At 39.1% G+C, this 21,041-nt stretch overlaps 2 protein-coding genes and 1 long non-coding RNA gene across 5 annotated transcripts in view; 1 reads left to right on the plus strand and 2 right to left on the minus strand.

The window, feature by feature from the left end:
• The window catches only part of LOC133991495 (regulator of microtubule dynamics protein 2), a 35,538-nt gene extending 34,316 nt beyond the window's left edge, over positions 1-1,222 (plus strand). For all 3 annotated transcript variants that reach the window (XM_062429926.1, XM_062429927.1, XM_062429928.1), the window contains exons 10-11: positions 136-216; positions 387-1,222. In XM_062429926.1, the coding sequence (XP_062285910.1) occupies positions 136-216; positions 387-440 (135 nt within the window). In that variant the 3' untranslated portion in view covers positions 441-1,222. The remainder of the gene's footprint in view (positions 1-135; positions 217-386) is intronic.
• Positions 1,223-1,360: 138 nt separating this feature from the next.
• LOC133991496 (uncharacterized) lies at positions 1,361-4,406 on the minus strand. The gene is made up of 2 exons (XR_009927006.1): positions 2,564-4,406; positions 1,361-2,494 (listed from the first exon to the last, which is right to left on the minus strand). It is a non-coding gene; the product is annotated as an uncharacterized LOC133991496 (long non-coding RNA).
• Positions 4,407-6,738: 2,332 nt separating this feature from the next.
• On the minus strand, positions 6,739-11,439 carry LOC133992025 (cytochrome P450 1B1). Its single transcript, XM_062430674.1, has 3 exons — positions 10,159-11,439; positions 6,800-9,454; positions 6,739-6,762 (listed from the first exon to the last, which is right to left on the minus strand). The coding sequence occupies exons 1-2, from the start codon at positions 11,148-11,150 to the stop codon at positions 8,842-8,844; spliced, it is 1,605 nt and encodes a 534-aa protein (XP_062286658.1). The 5' UTR covers positions 11,151-11,439; the 3' UTR covers positions 6,739-6,762; positions 6,800-8,841.
• Between the last annotated feature and the right edge of the window lie 9,602 nt (positions 11,440-21,041).

The following is a 21,041-nucleotide window of genomic DNA, read 5'->3' on the forward strand; positions in this document are numbered from 1 at the left end:
CCAGACACTCGCATAAATGTTGAGACTTCTTTTTCCACATCTAGTTTTTCTTGACTAAGACTGGGCTCTGTGTTCTGTGAGATCTTGCTCGGTGCAGACAAAGCTTTTGACAGTTATTGTTCTTTTCTTTGGCAGTGCTACAAAGACCTGGGGCAGAGGGGAAACGCTAAGAAGATGGTTGAAGCCGCTTGTTCGATGAATGCCGTTTCGAAAGAGGTAGGGACCCTCACTGTCCTATCACGACGTCTGAAAATCTTGCCGAGTTATTCCTTCACCCTTTTCCAAATCCTGCAGCTGTTTAGATAGCTGGTTAATCAGTGCATACTGTACTCTACTGTGTTGTACTTCAGTGTATTAAAAGTGTGTTTGTGTGTGTTTTTCATCAGGATGAAGAGGCACAGAAGGAGCTGGACTTACTCGGCCCAGCGCTCGGAGTGTGACATCACTGTGCAACACCGCAACCTTATGGGAATTTGTGTGTGTGCGTGTGTGTGTGTATTGAATTGAGAGGCCATCATTTTAATTCACTCTGTGAGTGGAGGGAGGTGAGCTGTGGCATTATATCATCATTGGGAACAATAGGCTGTTAGTCTGAACCGTCCTACAGGTTTTTTTTAATTGGTGTTTGAGACAAATTTTTTAAATGGTGGAAAACAAGCTTAACCACTTTACAAAATAATCTAATTCATTAGTTTGTCCAATCTCAAATAATCATCAAATGTGAAAAGTGGGTAAAGATTTCAGTTGATTTGAAAGATTCTACAGAAAACTGGATAAATCATAATTTGTAGTGAATTCGTTGCAACTGTTATTATGTGTTATGTAAACACTGCTGATCTATTTGTACAGCAGCTGTGTGTTACAAACGTTCTCTCTGAGGTCTGCTGGCTCTGATACGCAGTCCAGAGTGTGTCTCAAGGATACATTTCCTTCCTCCAAAGAAGGACACTTCACTTTTTGGGAAAGTGACCCACAGGACTTGTTGTTCCTTCCTGTTCCGTCCTGTTTTTTTCGTCGAGTGTCCCACCACCCGTTCAAGTGGCAATAACAAAAGCACACCAGACAATAGCGCACCCAAACAAAGATCTTGGAATGCCGTGACCACTGGATGACCTCCTGCCCTCTACACTCTGCCGAACATGAATGCTCTGTGGCTACATTTACATGCAGGCAGCAAGCTGATTACCTTCCTGACTTTATAAAATAATTACACAACGCAGTGAACACACAGTCTGTTTTATAGTGTCTTTCATGAGATCTCTAAACTGTGGTTGTTGACTCTGGCTTGTGTCCAGGAGGGAAGTGAACCACAATTCATCATAGTCTTACCTCATGCCACTCAGCTATTGTGACAGTAATGCCACTCTAGTACAATTCAGCGTATTAAACTAAGACATATCACACAGAAACAGAAGATAATTTGATTGATTTAAAGTGTAGCAGAACTGTTTTTAAATGTACCATCAACAGCCTTCATTTCATGTCTCTATTCAGAACTGTCAGTTTTTCACAGTTAAATATAATCACATAGTTAAGTTGTTTCAAACATTTAAACTATGGATTACCACCTCTGCATATTCAGGGGTTCTGAACAGGATATTGTTTTTTCCCCCAGTTGTAACCTTGCAGAAGGGTTCATCTAAGTGCTTTTGATTTCTCACAGGTTTTCCTCCCCTGTTTATATGGATTTCTGACTCCTGCTCAGATTTCATAGCTCTTACATTGTTTTTAAATCTGCGCAATCAAAAGTAGCTTTTATTGAGACATCTGGGTTTTTTTTATGAACTCCTACAGATGTCAGAGAAAGTGGAGAGGCATCTTAAACACACCACTCCAACAAGTAAAAAAAAAAATGGCTTCATGTTTATAGAAGGCTACTATTACACTGCACATATACAGCACCTAATTATACTGCTAACAGTTAAATTAAGGTTTTTCTCATGTTTCAGTTGATGTGAAAAACACCCTGCTTCACCATCCACATGATCTATAATGTTTCATACACGTAATGTCTTAAGATGTTTATTTTCGTCGAAGTAAGTGGAAACTTCCTGTGAGATCAGGTGTCATCGGTGCACTGAAGAACCAATCATGTAGCTCGATGAAGGTGCTATAAATCACCTCACTGGTTTGCATGTAAATGGAGTCACTGAAGGCAAGTTGTGTTATAGTTTTCATCTGTGTCTCTCTGTGGCAGAAATATTAGACCTATGGCTCTCTAATAATACTCCAATGAATATGTGGCTAGATATATTGGTACGATTCCACCTTTTAAAAAAAACAAACAAAAAAACCTAAATTTTTTCTTCATTAGGTTGAAACTGAAAAGTATATTCTTCATTTCACATTGAATATAACTGATAACGTTGCTTTTGATTTTACAACTCAACGTATTATTCAAAATAAAACAAATGAAAATGGCATAGCCAAAATTATTGGTACCCTTAACTTAATGCCTTTGGAGGCAATAACTGCAGTCAAGAACTATCTGTAACTCTGAATAAGGTTTCTACACTTGTCCACAGATAGTTTGGCCCGTTTTTCTTGCATGTTTGATGGGTACCTTCTCCCAACTGCAAGTATCAGCTCTTTCCATTGGGATGGGATTCAGATCAGGCCACTTCAGAGCCTCCTCCATGTCTTACAGTAGACACGGTGTTCTTTTCTTTTGAAGGCTTCATTTTGTCATCTGTAAATATTGGGTTGGTGTGCTTTTCCGAAAAGCTCTGATTTAGTTTCATCTGTCCAAGGCACGTTCTCTCAGAAGGACTGTGGCTTGTCAAAAGTCCACTCTGGCTTTATTTTGTTTCCCCTCTTAGAAGTGGTCTTCCTGAGTCTTCCACCATGGAGCCCATTTTCTTTCAGATAGTGACAGATGGTGGGACTTGAAACTATTGTACCTTGAACTTGAAGATCAGCTTGGATCTGCACTCAAGTTTTCCTTGGTTCTTTCTCCACCATTCAAGCAACCCTTCTTTTCAATCTCAGGCCAATTTTCCATTTGTGACCACATCCTGAGATGTTGGCTACGGTTCCACTGGCCTTAAACTTCTTCATAATATTGGCAGCACTGATCACAGGGACATCAAACTCTTTGGAGATGATCTTGTAACCTTTACATTGACCACACTTGGCTATTACCTTTTTCTTAATCTCCTCAGACCACTCTCTCAAGTTTTCCTTCTGTTTTCCATGGTCAGACAGCAGTTTGTAATTTCCTCCTTTTAAACTGGCTGCATGAGTGATTATATGACTGAAAACACATGCGATACTAATTAAAAAACAATAACCTCCTTATAGTATCACTACAAATCAATTGTTTCTTACGACTTCAGATGGGTACCGATAATTTTGTCCAGGCTATTTTTTAACGTCTTTGTGGAATAAGCACAAGTTCAGTTATTTTCACGACTTTTCTGTCTCGTTCCACCGCAAACCAAACACAGACACGCACTGATGATAAAATATCTCCTCATTTCAGCACAGTTCAGGGCAATTGGTTTATTATTTTAATAAAATGCAAGGGTACCAATCATTTCAGCCACGTCTGTAACAGAGGATGCAAACCCATTGCTCTGGCACGATGTGATGATTGCATTCCAGATCAGATTACCCCCACTCAAATGTGACCCGATCAGAGTGAGGTTATATTTAAATGTTGCTTTCTTTTTATGCATTCCTAATTATTTTACATTTTTTAATGGTTTTTCCCAATCTCAATGCATTTTAGACATGCATATTGTGAGTTCTGTTTACTCTTGAGATTTGTTTGGGAGGATTCTGTGGATTTCGAGTATGATTGATTTTAATTGAAAAAAAAAAAAGTTTTCATTTGTCACTTTACAGATGTTTCTACCAGCACTACGAATGTATTTGATTTTCTTCAAATGCCAAAGCAAGTACAATATCCCTCATAATTATATCTAAACAGATACACTACATAGAGATTATACTGTACAATGTCATGGATGGTACGCACTGAATGATTAATGGTACTGGAGACTATAATTAAATCTGTGCAATATGTGTGATATGTGTTGCCGGTTTGACGTTTGTCTTTCTTGTATGAGAACATAAACTTGTTTGTGTGCTTGTAAGTTCTGTTGCTGTTTATGAGGAATACCCTCGTGCAATACTTTATGTAATCTGTAACTTATAATTAAAATTCACAATGATTTTTTTTTTATTATGAACTTAACTGTTCTTTGTCCAACAAAAAAAACAGAATAACAGGCTCCTGCATGAGTAAAAATGATTGTGCAGTTTTAAGGCTTCCCTTTTCCCCAGACTACATTTTGTGCCAGGACAATTTTGGATTTGTTACTGGATCTTATTCAGGACAACTTCCCGCCAGTCTAGTCATGTTTGAGCTTTTTTTTTTTGTTTTCCATGGTCGAGCCACTGGAATACGGTACCTCCCTAATGAGCACAGGTGTTTGTTTATACAGTCATGAAAACTTTAGCTTTCCCTGGCTGATTTTTATAGCCTCCCCTGCACTTCAATCAAAGGCTTCAGTCAAGACAGCTGCAGAATTCACTTACACTTACTTTTTTTCTATTTATTCACAGGCATCATATAGTATGCCTGTGGATGTGATTGCATCTAATCTTGATGTCTGTACATGTTTGGCCTAAAAGACAGGACCCCATGTTGCGTAAGAATTTAGAGGCTGCAGCTTTTAGCTTTTCTTTATCCTGAAGTTCAAATTCCAGATGGGGGATGAGTTGATGCTCATGATTGGCTGCTGTCTATCATAATGACTGAGCATCACCTCTGCTTTCTTCGGTGAAGGTTTCTGGATCTCCAAGTTTGATGCCACTTAGTCTTAGTTTCACTTTGTCTCATGCATGTGCACCTTGATTGAAGTTTGGTTTATTTTGACCTCAGCACTTGCCAACATGTATAGCAAGAATCTGACATTTTCGGAAATGCGCTCAGTCTCAGCTGATTGCCTGGCAGCCTCATAGTGACTCCTGAAAGTAACTGCACCCAACCAAGAAATAGTCTGGCACCTCACCTGCTGTAAAACCAAAACTTTTCATTTTCTCCGTTTTTTACTGATCAAACAAGCAAGATATAACGTGTTTAATCACGACAGGAACATGTAAGCACTTTCCCCCTGCTTTTACTCTTAATGCTAAGCTAAACTAACCGGCTGCTTACATTAATGTCTATATTTATGAATGGTATCAATCTTCTCATCTAAGAAAGCAAATTAGTGGATTTCTCAAAATGTTGGAATATTTTCCAAATGAGGTTGTATTAACCCAGGGTAGACATGATTGGATGGCTCCTAATAACCACAGTTTCTCCCACTTTCTGTACATTGGGTACTAGGTATTAGTAAATTGTGGTTACTTGATTGAACCCAAATGTATTGAGGAGCATGTGCCACATAAGCACAGTATAAACTGAAAGGATAAGGCCTTAAAACTAGATTTTTAATTTGGGTCCCTACACGAAAGCACTTCAACATTAAACAGTAATGCAATTATTAGATTAAGGCCTCTAACATTTCACTTTATATTTGTATGCATTGCTTTTGTGGTGCAAACAGTATTACCAATCAAATTTGCAATCAATCAAATTACTACAAACCAATTATCATGCAGTGAACCTGGAGACTACCAGGACATCAAACTGTTGCTCACTATGTCCAGTTGTCTGGCCTTGGCTCTAAACATTTGTATTTGCCAGTCTGCCCCAATCGGGACCTGATCTCATACTTTTCTAGACATCCTGGACCTAGTTTTGACTTTGCATAGGACTGAACTACATTTCAGAGCCATTCTTCCTTCCTCCCTAAGCTCCTATCTTCCAGTCTCAACAGCAATCTTCTTTCTGAATGCCACATCTGTACAATCTTGCTAACATTCATTCATATCTCCACATTTCCCACCGTTCACAATCTAAGCTAAGGTATGTCTTAAGTTACACAACAGCAGGAGATTGCTGTGTGTATGTGCCGTACGTGTATTATCTTCAACCAATGCAGTATACCAGATTTAATGGAGAGATTGACGATAATCGGGTTAATGCAGTCGTGACAGGTCTAAGCTGTAATGACATAGGACGTCTCTTACCATTACTTTTAATATTTCATTTTACTCATGAGGGTTATAATGTGTATCACACAAGACACCTGTTTTATGTGACATCTCTAGTTTAGTTAGTTCAGTGTGACCAGTTTAGCCTCACATATTCATGCATTTCTATAATCAGTCATCAGCCATCGTCCCATTGAATCTGAAGCATATTATCCATGACCTCATCAGTTTCTCCTCACTTTTCAGCCCAGTTGTGTTTGATGACCTGTCAGCTCGCATTTCATTAGTAAGAGTGTCAAGGCAAACTTTGTGTTTCCTTTTGATGCATAAAGATTATGTTTGGACCCTTGCCACACGAGTATGATGGCACTATTTAGTCTTCAGATTTCATTTTGTACTTGTAAAAGAAAAATAAATAAATAAATGGGGCAGCGAAGGAGGAAATAGTAGGAACACAGTCATATCAGTAATCATCTACTTTATTTTTTTCTGAATTTGTCACGCACTCTGAAAGTTGTCTGGCTGATCAAGTACAGGATGTTCTGGCAGGGTGAGATAAAACGCTGTTCAGGGAAAGGGATCTCCCAAACACTTCCCTTTTGTTCCCACCTGACCTGGCAAGATGCCAAAGTTCATTGCATTTTTCTAAGAGTTCACAGTGACACTTGAAATGTTATGTTAATCAGCTCTGCTTCATCAGCAGCGAATACAGAGCTACTTTAGTGTCAAAACTTCTGAACGCAACCAGAACTAACTTATGTGCGTATACCATTCTTAACTTAAAATACTGCCCGTGCTTAAGAAGTTTAAACTTTTCAAGCTCATTTTGAATGTGTTGTTATCTTTTTGAACCTATTTCCATCATATGAAACTGCATCAGTGAATACCAAAAGAATAGTTAATATTCTTTTATTACAATAAAATATCAATCAAACAATGTTCAGGCAAGCGAATGAATCACAGATGCATTAATGTGTATACAAAAACTTAAAGTATTCCTACAGTGAGAAGTGATAACATTTTTGTGTTTCACTCATCTGATTTGTATAGTTCTGTAAAAGAAGCATATATGAGGTAAAGACACTGTAAATACTGGATTTGAAGTATTTCTTGACCCCCATCATGTTTTTATGAGATGTTTGCAGTTGGTAAGTCTCCCAAGTTACATGAACAGGATAATAGCAGGTCAACTTTATTATTTGATGACTGAATCTACTTTTTTCGATTTAAATTATGTCAAAATAAGCATGTTACTTAACATTTAATTATTTCTTTTACAGAAAACAAGGAAACATGAAAGCTTATGCAATGCTTTTCTAATCTTATGAACTTCATCTCAGCAGTGCTTTAATTTCATGTAGAATTTGGATTCTCATTGTAAACATTCATGTGTTTAAAAAAAAAATTCTACATTCTGTATATGTAGCTCTAGATACATTGAGATTGTTACTGTATTAAAACACAAAAATAACTGTTAACACTTTCTTAAAGTCACATGTCATTTTGAAGATGAATCTGAGTTTCATTAAGCCAAACAGGAGACCAACAAATGCCCAAATCCAATACATTACAGTCAGTGCATTAGTCTCCCATGCTGAGACCGCAGTTAGATGAGTCTACACAAAAAAAAACAGTTACCCCCAGTGTCCCCACCCCAAGTTTGACAGCATGACTATTTTAGTAGATAACATAAATCGTTTGGTTACTGGCATCTTGAAGAGGGAACCTAAATGACAGGATAAGGGTTCTTTTTTCTTTTCTTTTTTTTTTTTTTAAGAGCAGCTTTCTAAGACATTCAAACTTTTGCAAGTGACAAAAAAATAGAGAAATAAATGGCTAAATAACACTGATCTAATATTAGTCCTTTTCATATGTGTGTTGTACAGCAGTTCACGGACACAAGCAGCACATGCAGCAGGTCTGGTTTACTGTTGAAGCTCCTTTGCCTCATCCTTTCAAACAGCTTCTACAGTAAGTTTCAAGATATATTAGATTACTTTCAAAAGCATTCTGGTTAAAAAAAACAAACAGTATATTACATTTCATAGGACTTATTCCTGAGAAACTATGATTTTATGCTATATGTCAAAAAACTACACATTAGTACTGGGCGGTTTATTTTAGTAGACATTAAGCTGAAGGGCTGAAGCACTCCGTGAGCTTATTCAACTGAATCACTGCACAGATCAAGAGTCTGACCCTCGATGGCACATCACTTTTATCATGTCAAAAAATCTCGAAAGTCCGGTTTCGATGAGTTAACTTCACAGATTAAACATTCTTTTATATGTTGGAAAATTTGACTTGAATTCGAAAGGGTTTAGAACTCTTTATCTGACATCAACAATGACAACATGATGGACACAAACTTGATGGTTTCTACTTGTCATTAAACTCTTGCAGTAATGCCATTCACACTAAAATCAACAAATGTTGCCTTTACTGAGTTCTGATGGAGGCTGATCACTGGTGATGTGATGCTGGCTGCAGTCTTTGATGAATCAAAAGTGATGTGTGCAGTTCATCGTGTCTCCTAGGAAACAGATGCCCCATCTGTTTCTGTCTGGCGCTATAATACTTAAAAACAAGTCAGCAATCGATGATCACAAATGTGTAATCATTCTCAATTCACTGTCATATGAAGTGTTTTATATACAGTGTATAAAGGATAAGAATTTAGCCTGAGATTTCAGCTTATAAATATATTTTTCAGGCAGCTCACAAAGATGAGCTACAGTTCATAAGTCTTTATATTTCAGCCTTCATTTGTAGTCATTATAGTTCTGATTTCATTTATTCTTGTGTTTGGGAGTCTGATGAGGGCTCCACCTTGTCCTCCTTAGCCTGCCTGGTTGCCGTGTCCAGCAGCGTCATGTCTTCCCGAAGAGACACTGCTATAAAGAAGGCGTGGGGTTTCAAAGTCAGACCGTAGTCGCAGTCCAGTTTAGGCGGTCTGGCCGGGTCTGCGGTGATGTTGCACTGGTGGGTGATGAGGGCCGTGAAGAGGAACAGGTGCATCTTGGACAGCTCCTCACCAATGCACCGCCGCTTGCCCAGCGAGAAGATGAGCACGTTGCTGGTCAGGTCTTTGTTCAGTGCACCGTTCTGGTCCAGGAAACGCAAGGGGTCAAAGGTCTCTGGGTGGGACCAAATGTTCGGGTCGTGGTTGTTGGACCACTGGTTGACGAAGACCACTGTGTTCTTTGGTATGGTGTAGCCCATGATGGTGGTGTCTGTGGTGGTGGAGTGGGGGATGGTGAGAGGCACGAAACTCGTGAAGCGCATCACCTCGTAGATGAAGGCCATGACGTAAGGCAGCTGCGGCTGGTCTTCGATGGACGGGAGCCGGCTGCGGTCCACCACCTTGTCCACCTCCTGCTGGAGACGCACCTGCATCTCCGGATACCTACATGCACAGGTGAGACCTATGCTTAAAGTGACTGTTGAGGATGGAAGTTATTTTCAACTGTTTTTAACTTCACAGAAAGAAATGTGAAGTTAAAACTTTATCTGACATTTAGATACCAAAGATGCAACATATGATTTGCTTTAAGGATTTTTAATGTTGGCACATTTTCATCCCATCATGAACCTTTACTGCAACTGAGGCTGAAACACAGTTATTTAAAAAAAAAAAGAAAAAAAAAAAAAAAAAAAAAAAAAGAAGTGCTACAGAGGCTTAAATGACTTTTTTCTTTCTTTTTTTTTTTTTAAATTTAGGCTTAAGGTATCACTCCATCCTGATGGCCGTGATGGGACTAAACAATCAAGCAGAATTAGTAAATGGAATCGTGAGAAGTCTGACCAAGGTCCAGCTACAGTACATATAAAGTAAAATGCTGACTGGGCGTTTCAATCACCCTCACTGGTGTGCAGTTTCAGCCCTTTCATGTTTTACTGCAAGTACCTGCCTGAGTCACAGCTCCCCAACTGTTACATAACACAAATGCTACTGAGCTTCCTCAAGTCTGAGTAGCTTTAAAGCAGCAGGATGACGACCCACTCTGATTTATCACTCACCCTTTAGAATCTACAGTTTATTGTAAATTGTCATTTTAAATGCCATAACATTAAAATATTCTCTATAAAATCACAGGAAAAGTTGCTTACTTGACAAGTATGATGACGATCCATTGCATGGCAGTTGACAGTGTGTCTTGACTTGCACCAAATATATCCCCAAGAGTGGGGGGCACGAAGTCCTTCCCCAGTGAAACTCCTTTTTCGCTCAGTTTGTCCAGCGCCACAATAAAAGCATCTGTCATATCCCTGATGGTGCTGGACTGGATTGTTTTTCTGTGCTCAATGACTTTATCTCGAATGAAGATGCCAAACTCCAGGTTGAGCCTCTTGAAGTTATCAAATATTGTTTTGATGGGGTTGGGGAAGTATTGGAGCCAGGGCATCACGTCCACTATGCTCCCTGCGCCTACAGTTTGGGTGAACTGGTCGTTCCTCCCCACCACCTGCCGAAACTCCTCGTCCTCATAGGAGTAGCGCTTCCCAAAACACACCGCGCTCATGGTGTTGGCAGTGGACACCACGAGATATGTCAAGGGCTGGAAATATTGGTGCTCCTTCGTTTTTCCAACAAACAGCTCCAGAAGCTCTTTGAACTCGCAGATGATGTGGTGCTCAAATGTTTTTTTTGTTTGCGGGTTCCCGGTGGAAAACATGCGGACAGTGGAATGGGCCACTCTGCGGTGCACCTTCCACCAGTCCGACACGGTGCCAAAAGCGAGACTGTCCCCGTTGGAGATGTACTGGAAAGAGGTGAAATCCGGTCTGCCGGCAAATTGAGGTCCCTGTTTGACCAGTGCTTGTTTGATGGAGTCCCCGTTCAGCACCACCACGGTCCTGCAGCCCAGTTTAATTTGGAAGATGTTGCCATATTTCTTCGCCATGCGCGTAAAATACAAGTGCGGTGCGTTGCCAAGTTGCGCAGCGTTCCCTATGACCGGCCAGGCGAGCGGACCAGGCGGGCAGGTTAAAGACCGCTGCCGGAGCCACCGCCACAGTTGTAGGGAGAACAACAGAGTCACAAATGCCACTAACAGAGCTCTGGGAGTCGCTGGGTCAATCCTCTTCCATATAATATCCATGATGGGGATCTGCCAGTTGGAATATGATAATAATATCAATATTACGCGCACATATTATTCAAGATTTAAAATATATATATATATATATATATAGCTATGGGTATGTGAAATTAACTAAATTAAATTATTAGGTGATAAAACACTAATGTCCTTTGACTTATCCTTCCAGCTTTTACGATTTATTCCAAAAAAATTATTGTTTCAAAAAAATCCCATTTCAGTTGTTTCTCCATAAACTGTGAAACTGTGAAGCACCAAGTGCAACTATTTATCCCCAAACAGCGCAGCATCACGGCCCGTCAGCGTCTGTGCCCTGCTTTGTTACAGTGGGCAGGTTTGTTGCAAAAGTGCGTGTGTGTGTGTCTCCCCACCCACCCACCATCAGCACCTCCTGCACCCACCTCTCCCTCTCTCTCTCTCTCTCTCTCTCTCTCTCTCTCTCTCTCTCTCTCTCTCTCTCTCTCTCTCTCTCTCTCTCTCTCTCTCTCTCTCTCTCTCTCTCTCTTACTGTCACTCACATACAGGCGTTATTGTGTGCTTTAGTAAATGTGCGTTTAACCTCAATGCTAGTTGTGCAAAGTTAAGGTAAAGTGAACTGAAGTGAGATGATATTCCTTGCCATCAAATATTATTGAAGCCATTATACTTCTAGATTTGGCCATATTAAATTAGTTCTAAATTAGTTTTTTTCACAATAACAATAAATAATTTAATAATTGTGCTTTTAACAATTTTTAGCAATTAGCAATTAACGTTATTATTATTATTATTATTATTATTATTATTATTATTATTATCCATATGTAGTGACAATACATATATTAATGCCGTTAATACTAAAATCGTTGAAAAAAGAGAAAATTAAAATAACCCACATTTGATTCCAAACAATATACTTTGATATTTTATTCAATTTAATGATGATAAATGTAGTATTATGGTTTCCTCAGCAGAGCTTCTAAAAGGGTGTATACAGTATGCAATGTGCAGCTCACACGCATTTTAAATGTTAAGTTATGATTGTTGCTTTAAATGAAATGTGGCGTCGCTTTTCACAATGACATTTCTTCTTTTTTTTCCCTACTTTTTTTCTGGATGGATGTTTTAGGCTACGTGATCAGCGTGTAATGCATGATATCTAATCTACTGTGCGTCACACACAGCAGGGACGATTCCTCATCACAGTCTGAAATATTGTCAGTGTGATATTTTGCCTGATAGTAAAAGGTAAAATAAGAATAACTTAAAATGTATATATTTTTGTCCTTGAATTGTATGTTTAATTAAAACCTAGACTTAGAAGGCTTTACTTATTCACCATCGACATTTAAAGTGTTATAAATAACAGTCAGGGGTGTGCCTTCCTCTCCTTCACTGCTGCTTTTTTACAGCTGTGAGAAAAGAACCGTGGTGTAATTACATGAGATAAACTGTCTGCTGTGTTTCTTTTGATGCCTCGGATGCCACAGTGTGAAGCTGCTGTAATGAAAACACATTATCAAGGGTGCGTTTTCATATCAAGCCACCAGGAGGAGGCGAACCCCGTGTGGTAGCTCATTAATAACCCCTAATTAAGATAGTGAGCATCAGACCTGTGCTGCACAACACTGGATCATCTGGTGCGTCTCTCTTTAAGGCTAATAAAAACCTACTGAATGTAAGAGGAAACGCCACCCTAAATCATAAAGGGAAATGTTATAAATGTATTTCGGGGTGCTTTGTTAAGGCTGAACAATGGGAATAACTGTTAGGCCACATCTCTTGGCTGCGGTGTGTAGCCTGAAGCCGTGATAGTGGGTTCATACCTGCCTCATCATTTAAGTGTGACACTTGTTTATGATGCTTTCTTAGGATTTGTTGTTATTTGTTAGTTTCTGCTGTGTTTCAGTCTGGATGATAGCTGGCTTGCAGTTTCCTTGCTCAGGCCCTCTTGCTCAGGTCTGGTCTGGATGTGATTCGGGGATCCTGCTTCAGCACCGCGGACAGCGGCTCAGATAAACCCGGTGATGTCCTCTGACCCTCAAATGCTGCTTAACACAAACAGACGCCTTTCAATACTGTTCATTTTATACTTTGGCAAGAAAAAAAAATCCACCCATGTAATTATTAGTTATGAGTACGTGGGTCATTGTTGGAAGTTAACACAAACACTCATCATTAATTCATCCACTTATTGCACTTCATACAGTATTTATAGTAGTATTTTATAGGATGCTATGTGGGTTATACTTTGCCATAATCTTAATGTGATGTGCATTTAATGTGAAAACCATATTATTATCCTTTGTTGTAATAATGCAGCTAGTCTCGAGGACAAATAAATAATACAGTATATATAGGCCTACTGTGTATTTATAAAATGAGTGTTTCATGTGCTTTGTAATTTTACGTTAGACAATCACGTGGCCTTTAAAATGCAAATCATTGTTACATTTTTAAACGATGCATTATTGGCCTTAAAGCTTCTTTTTTTTTTATTAAAAAAGCTGTTCTTTATTCCAACATATTACTTATAATATAATCAAGTCAAGTCAAATGTATTTATATAGCGCCAAATCACAACAGAAGTTATTTCAGGACACATTTCACAATTTACAGACACCAGGAGCAAGCGGCGGCGGCCAGGAAGAAGCCAATATATTATAATCTATATACGTATATACACTAAACGGTCACTTCATTAGGAACAACGGTCCAATACAACAGCGCTGCCAAAAATTATGATATTTTCAGAAATTTGATTCTACTTTATGTTTTACTTTACTTTATTGAATGATGTTCCTATTATTTTGTCCACTCCATTAACATCCATAAGGGTGGTAAAATATTAGGAACACTTTCAATACAATGAACTCTAGTACACAACTACCACCACCAATCACTATGACCTCAATAATACATAATGTAGAATTATCACCTTTCTGACAACGTCAACAAAAACTAAAAATCTATAAGCTTCTAAAAAATAATTATGACAGAGCTGTTGTATTGTATTACATGGTGTATATAATGAAGTGATTATAACATTAAAACAATCTAAATTTTACCATAAATGATGAATTACAGAATTAAATTAAGTATATATGTAAATCACACAAACACTTACTGATTCAGTACCCTTCAGTTATCCTCCACTTGATGAAGCTCTCACAAGGTGACAGTGCATGATCTCTCTTTCCAGTACTAAATGGATCCATGAGGGCGGAGACAAGCTGGTAAATGTACAACTGGTCCCAGCCTCCTTGACTGGAAGGACCCAGTTTATAGACCAAACCACAGCAAGTCCTCCCCTGCCTTTTTCTTTCACTTTACTTAAAAGCAAGCTGGATTTGATCAGCGCCTCTCATGTTATATAGTAATTGCACTGAAACTATAATAATAATTAATTGCAGATAAAAATACTTTTTGTTGCATGGATTTTTTTCAAACTACATAAATAAATACATACATACATACATACATACATACATACATTCTGGTACAATATGTGCTCTTATTAAAGTTTCTTATCCGCACACAGACACACACGCACGTACGCACACACACGCACACACACACTTACTCCCTAAGTGTGTGTGTGTGTGTGTGTGTGTGTGTGTGTGTGTGTGTGTGTGTGTGTGTGTGTGTGTGTGTGTGTGTGTGTGTGTGTGTGTGTGTGTGTGTGTGTGTGTGTGTGTGTGTGTGAGGTCAGTGGTCGGTGATCCTGAACATCCCATGGTCATATGACTGACTTTTGTCCCTCAGTAGATCTTTAGTTTAACTCTGTTTTGTTAAAGGACCATATACTCTGAGCTTGAACGTCAGGTTAATCCACGACAGCTGCATTTTTATTACGCTTGCAGGTTCATTAATTTCCCAAGATCTCAGAGTTCATATTATTTAAAGAAAAAATAAGTAAAATGCTGCTTTGTATAATAAAAGTGAGTCTGCTTCTTTCTTTTCCTAGACAGGAAAAGATTCAAAGATTAATGTAAAAAAAAAAATACAACTTCCACCATTTGTAGTCTTCATTATGTTTTGTGTTCCTGTTTGAAACTTGATATATAGTCTTTTCCTTCCAGACATCTACCCAATGGAACTCAAGTATTCTTCATTTGCACATTTCCTTTTGTCCTGATTTTTCCCCCACTATTTGTCACGGCTGCAGGATCACACATATTTGTGTGAGGCTGCCCTATCATTGGCCCACAAATTTAGTCCAATTAAAGACCTAAATCCTCTTACATGAAATGTAAAAATAAATCATTTAATGATGATTGGGTGGATATTTACTCTCCCACACAGAGAAAAATGCCATATTTAATTCATATGTACAGGTGTTATTGTAGTTTCATGCGTCGAATCAATCAATCTCGCTGTTTCCGTGTAAGACAAATCCCACTCTTAAACCCCACATTTGTCAGTGTCTGGATGCCGAGCCCTTTAGGTAACCCGCTCAAAGGTGCAGTGAGGTGACTTGAGCTGCAGATCAACATGTAGGGTAGACGGGCCCACACAGTGGCCTTTGCCTTGGGCCACCAAAGCTCTTCATTGCTAACAAGTTGAGTTTCAACACCAGTTTCCCTTCCTGCGTGACTGACAGCTCAATTGCTCATCGCGTGTGAATGAGCATGGAGGTCAGGGAGGAGCTCTGGAAGGTGTGTGCAGGTGATGATTTGCTCAGACTGTAAAGGTACAGTTACATTGTAAAGTTACAGGCTGGCAGGGCAGCGATCATGTCTGATTCCAACAGCATTTCTCACATTCAGGGCATAGTTTCACATGGAGGAAATCAGAGTAAGCTCTGATCAGGAAGTTACATCATGTGCAAATAAAAACGACGAATGAAACAGGCCATTACTTTGATTTATGTGTATAATTAGTGGAAGTTTGCACAAGACCTCGAAAGAGCTGCGCGCCTTTTACAGCACTTACGGGGCTTATCTCTCTGAATCAATGCTGTGAACTTCTGGGGAACACAGAGGAACAGAGGGGACTGCCCAAGGCTATTCTAAAGGTGCAGAGTAGTCACGCACATGTGCTTCATCATAGGGGTGACAACTGAAGGAAAAGCCTTTGACAACTTTACTGAATAGAGCTGCTAACTCACTCACAATTGGTTACGCTTTTTAAGAGAGACACTGACGTGCCAGTGAGTTTTTACCAACCATGCATGCATTTAAACATTTTCAGATGTAAAGGTTAAAAGGAGTAAGGAGAAGATGTTAGGAGACCTTATTTACAAAAATGCATAGGCCTATTGAAGATAAAAAAAATAAAAAATATATAAATTTAACTCAAAAGGTGTACAGATAAGCACATTAACATTTGCTTAAGTTGCTGTTTGTGTCTAGTGGATGTCATTCATTAGTTTTATTTTAATTTTTTTTTAAATAAAATAAAAAAACTTTTCTCAATCTAATGATCCAATTAATTATGTTGACACTGAATAACATGTTTTATCTGTGGGTACACAAAACGCCAATACAAAAAAAAAAAACAATGAACCTGTATCAACTTTTACAAATTATTATGGACAAAAAATGACATCATATTGCTTCAGGAGAGGCAAACAGAGGTGGTATGTTGGACTGAATTTTTATTTCCAGCTTTAAAATATAAATTCATTCAGAAACTGGTGTCATGTCAGCACATTTCTCACTATAATAATGAGCTCCATCAGTTTATTATGTTGAGACTGAATAACAAATGTTTTTATTTATGGGTATAAAAAATGCCAGTGTGAGAAAACAATGAATGAAATGTGAGCATGGAACAATGATGCTTCTCTGAACCTGTATATCAAGTACATTATATTGCTTCAGGAGAGGCAAACAGAGGCGGGTATGTTGCACTGTGGGTAGTTTTCTGGCAACCTATCACATGATAGGGACTTTGACAGCTACAGTTACTAGAAAACACAACACAAGACTTCTTGGAAAAACTCTCTATCTCTGACGTCATTCATTACACTTTACAGCCTAGTAGAGTTGTCACAATGAAGTCTGGTAGTCAACACACTGAAATGTGAGTTTTCAAAACAATAAGACAACTGCCATTTTTTTTAAATCCACACCAATTGATATTATTATATTAAAAATGGATTAAATGACTTTTGTGTAATGTGAGAGTAGTATTTTGTAGTGATGAGACCACAGAGAATCATTTTACAAGCAGTGACTTTACTGCTCCCTCTCTGCTCTTATCAGTCTAATTTCTAATAAACCCATCTATATGAAAGTGGCAGACATATACATTTAGCATTAGCTATTTAACATAGTGGAGTTTTAGCAGCTAAAGAGCTAGAGAGGAGGAGTTTGAGAAGGCTAAACCTTAGCTAACACAAGAAACATGACTCAGAATGAATGCTAATGTTGCTCTGTATCTGCTCAATGTGTCAAGAAAAAGAAGAAAAAAGAGAACATATGAAACCTCAATTAAAAAATGTTAGCATAGCTTGCTAACTGGGGCATTTCATCATTCTACAGCTAATGGCATTACCATGACTGTTGTGTTTGTTTTGCTGTTCCTGTGTGGCCTAAAATCATGAATACTGCTTTAATATGTCAGACAACCGTGACAACCAATCCCCAAAACAGACAAATTGCAAATAAAAAGTCACAGTGAAACAACATGTTGAAATTGTCTATCGAGAATTTGACAAGGACGCTAATGAGTTGATTATATGCTTGGCATTCAACCCGATATGACCCACAACTGTAGCAGCTTGCGCTTCAGCGATGAAGTCCTTTTTCATGACATGTTTATACTATTTTCTCTACCGCTTGTCCAATTTAACCATCTGTAACAGTTAGCGGACACACACACGCAGAAACACACAGACACACACATCAGGATTGTACGTGTGGTCCCGTCTTGTTAATTACTTTCCATTAGGGATGAATCAACCTGCCGCCGTGTGATTGGTCTGACTACCACCAAACCGAACTGTCATCTGGCTTGGCGATGAGTCAAGGAGAGTTGAGCGCTGGGGCAAACCCTTTCACTTTGGTCCGACCGCGAGCGCCTCATTACGACTGAATGACCCCGGTGACTCCAAATGTCAAACTGTCCCACAACAACCCCCCCGGCCCCCGCATCTCGCTCCACAATATTTCCCAGAAGTCCTCGAATTCCGCGTTTTTCTTTTCTTCACAGACGATGGAAAAAACGGCCTGCCATCTAAGTTCATGAGAATGATGCTAATGAGTGTTTCAAGTATCCTAATGACCTTGCAGATTAACTGAGCGCTCATTGAGGTACCTCTATCTGTATGGTCTTTTTTTTTTTTTTGTCCGGCCAAGTTCTACGGAGGCCCTTGCCAAAGCGTAGTCAGCAGCCCGTGAAGGCGTCTACCCTCCATTCTCACACTAAAAGGGCATTTTCCCCCTCGAATTCTGAATCGACGTGCATGTCAGATTTTTTTTTTCCTTTCTTTTTTTGTCTTACTGGAGGAAAATCTTTTGAGGGGTCTGTGGAGTCCAGTTGAACTGTTGTTACTTCTTTGGAAAGAATGGGAGGCTTATTACGCTTTCAGCCGCATGACTGCGCTTTTCAAATCCACGTCGTCTAAAAGTGCTTTGCCCGCTTTTACCCTTGTAGCCGTTGTTGTCAGTCATTGTTTTTATTGGCCTAATTGAAGAGACTGACAAAATAACCAGTGAATTGGATGTGAATGGCTTTTAATGAAGGCGGAGGTGATTTGTTATTGCGGATTACTGTGTGAAAGGAATGAATTGAGGTTTGTGTGAAAATGAATGTTGAAAGACAAATTTGATCAGGACTTTTAAAATTAGTGAAGACACATTTTTACACTTGAGTGAGTTTGCATCTAGTACACTCCAAGTAACGGTGTGCTTGGGATTCTAAATAATTGCTTCCTGCAGGAAGTTGCAAAACAAGTGGCCTCTGAAGTGCATTTCACATCTGATGGTAGTGTGTATGCAGTGTGTAAATACAAATTCTACCTCACACACAAAACACACATCTGTTCTCCTGCATACGGACGAATGCAGAAAGAAAAAGAGCACCAGAGGCTTCTCTCTCCTTCCCTTGCCTGATGAGGCCTAATCTTATCTAGTCTCAGCATGATGACAGTGTTGCTATTCTAACCCAAACCAGGTCTGTCATTAAAAGTCACTGAAGCTTAGTTATCTCCCCCCTTCTGTTTATTTCTTCCCCCCTGTGAGAGGTCAAAGGTGAAGCAGCACTCAAAGAGAAGCTAAGCCTCTCCTCGGCGACCCCCTCGGGCCTGTCTTTGGTGTTTTTACAAGAAAGTAATGATGACGGACAGTCCTGCATGATGGGCTGCGGCCTGCAGAGGTGGAAGTCACGCGAGGTGCTGCGTCTTATATGAGGCAGAGCTCCTATCTGTAGTATGAAGCAGTGCAGCAGCATACAAAGGAACAGAAAGTAGAGAGCAACGTTGAGCAGTAAATAGTCCAGCAGTGAGCTCAGGGGAAACACTTCAGAATGATCTTTGAATGGTTTAAAAACTTCCTTATGGCTTTGCTGAATATGGGGCTTGAAATGGCTTCATAAGCCTAATGGTTACATCATTTTTTTTACAACCCATCACATGCAAGCTTTTAACTTTTGGGTTTTCTGGTGATTTGTTTTCCATAAAGTTGGGTTACTCACAAAAGACTGATCAGAGTCCAAGCAGCACAGGCTGGGATATCCTGTTTTTTAGCAGTAAGTGTAGGTCAAGCTTAAAAAAAACCCTCCTACATTTCCCATGATGCACCTCAACAGCATTTTTCTTTCTGTAGAGCATCTCTGCCCGATGACTTGAGTCTTTCAAACTCCATGCCCCCTGTTTGTAGCATGTTTGGCTTTCTGTTTTAAACAGTCTCCAAGCCCAATCTGAGATGACCCTGATGACATCATTAGGGGTCTTTTTCTCAGACTTTGGAAAGCTTCCTGAAGAGCCACAGAAGGTGTTATACAAGGGATTTTACAGGCTGAGTGGCACTCCAAACATGAACAACAGTAAAACTGTACTTCCAATTACAACAAATATAATTAGTGGTAGTTTTAACACAGTTAAACATATTTTTTATCAGACCGTTAACTTGCTGAACGGACACAGTATCACAATATAAGTACATGAATGCGCTCTGAGTCTTTGTCTCACTTTACAAATGGCTGGAAAAACCCAAACAAATCCAGCCTCGGTCCTCTGAAGCATTAAACTGTGACTTATTTTGCCAGTCATGTGAAAACAAAGGGTGTATAAAATGCCCAGCCACAACTTTGGGATGATCTGATTTGCATGCCCAAGTAAGTGAATTTTGCCGGCAGCGCGGTTCTAGATGTGGACATGACTGTATGGACTGTTCTGTCTTTATTCATCAATGTTCATAGCTTTAATATGCTGCGTTGCCATGACAAAAAGGGATGTAATTCTGGACCGTGTCTTTGGATGAATGTTCTCCTGCTGGTCCAATCTGTGGTTCCTCTTCTTTTTCTTCAGTGTTTGTCCAAGCTGGTGATCCATCTATCAGAAATCCTTGATTACAACATCATAGCAACAGGCGCAGTGAATCACAAACTGTTTTTGATGCATTTCTGTGGACAAAGCGTTTGTTGGAAGTAAGACCGGCTTTGTGGAAGATTATGTCTGATAATGTTGCTTTGTTGCATTTTTTATGTTTCGGGCTTTGTTATTTTAATCATTAAGTGTGTCGCTTGTTCATCCTCAAATAGGTCATATTCATCCTTGAAAGGATGCCTCTTGAATGTGTGTAATTAATTCTACATTATAACTATTTGAGTGAGGAAGGCGATAACAAAACCATGAGTTAGCTTTGCCTAATAGCAATTTATATATACTTTATACTGTGTTTCATTATATTTATATGTGAAGTTTTAGTTGATCATCTTTCCATACAACAGTTAGTTTCTTTCATT

This window comes from Scomber scombrus, chromosome 12 (genome assembly GCF_963691925.1).
Source record: "Scomber scombrus chromosome 12, fScoSco1.1, whole genome shotgun sequence".
In the NCBI taxonomy this organism is placed as follows: Eukaryota; Metazoa; Chordata; class Actinopteri; order Scombriformes; family Scombridae; genus Scomber; species Scomber scombrus.

Excerpts from the sequence above, each read along its gene's own strand:
- LOC133992025 (XM_062430674.1), bottom strand. The coding sequence starts at position 11,150 with ATGGATATTATATGGAAGAGGATTGACCCAGCGACTCCCAGAGCTCTG. Across the intron at positions 9,455-10,158 it reads ATCGTCATCATACTTGTCAA|GTATCCGGAGATGCAGGTGC; the intron begins GTAAGCAACTTT and ends CTGTGCATGTAG.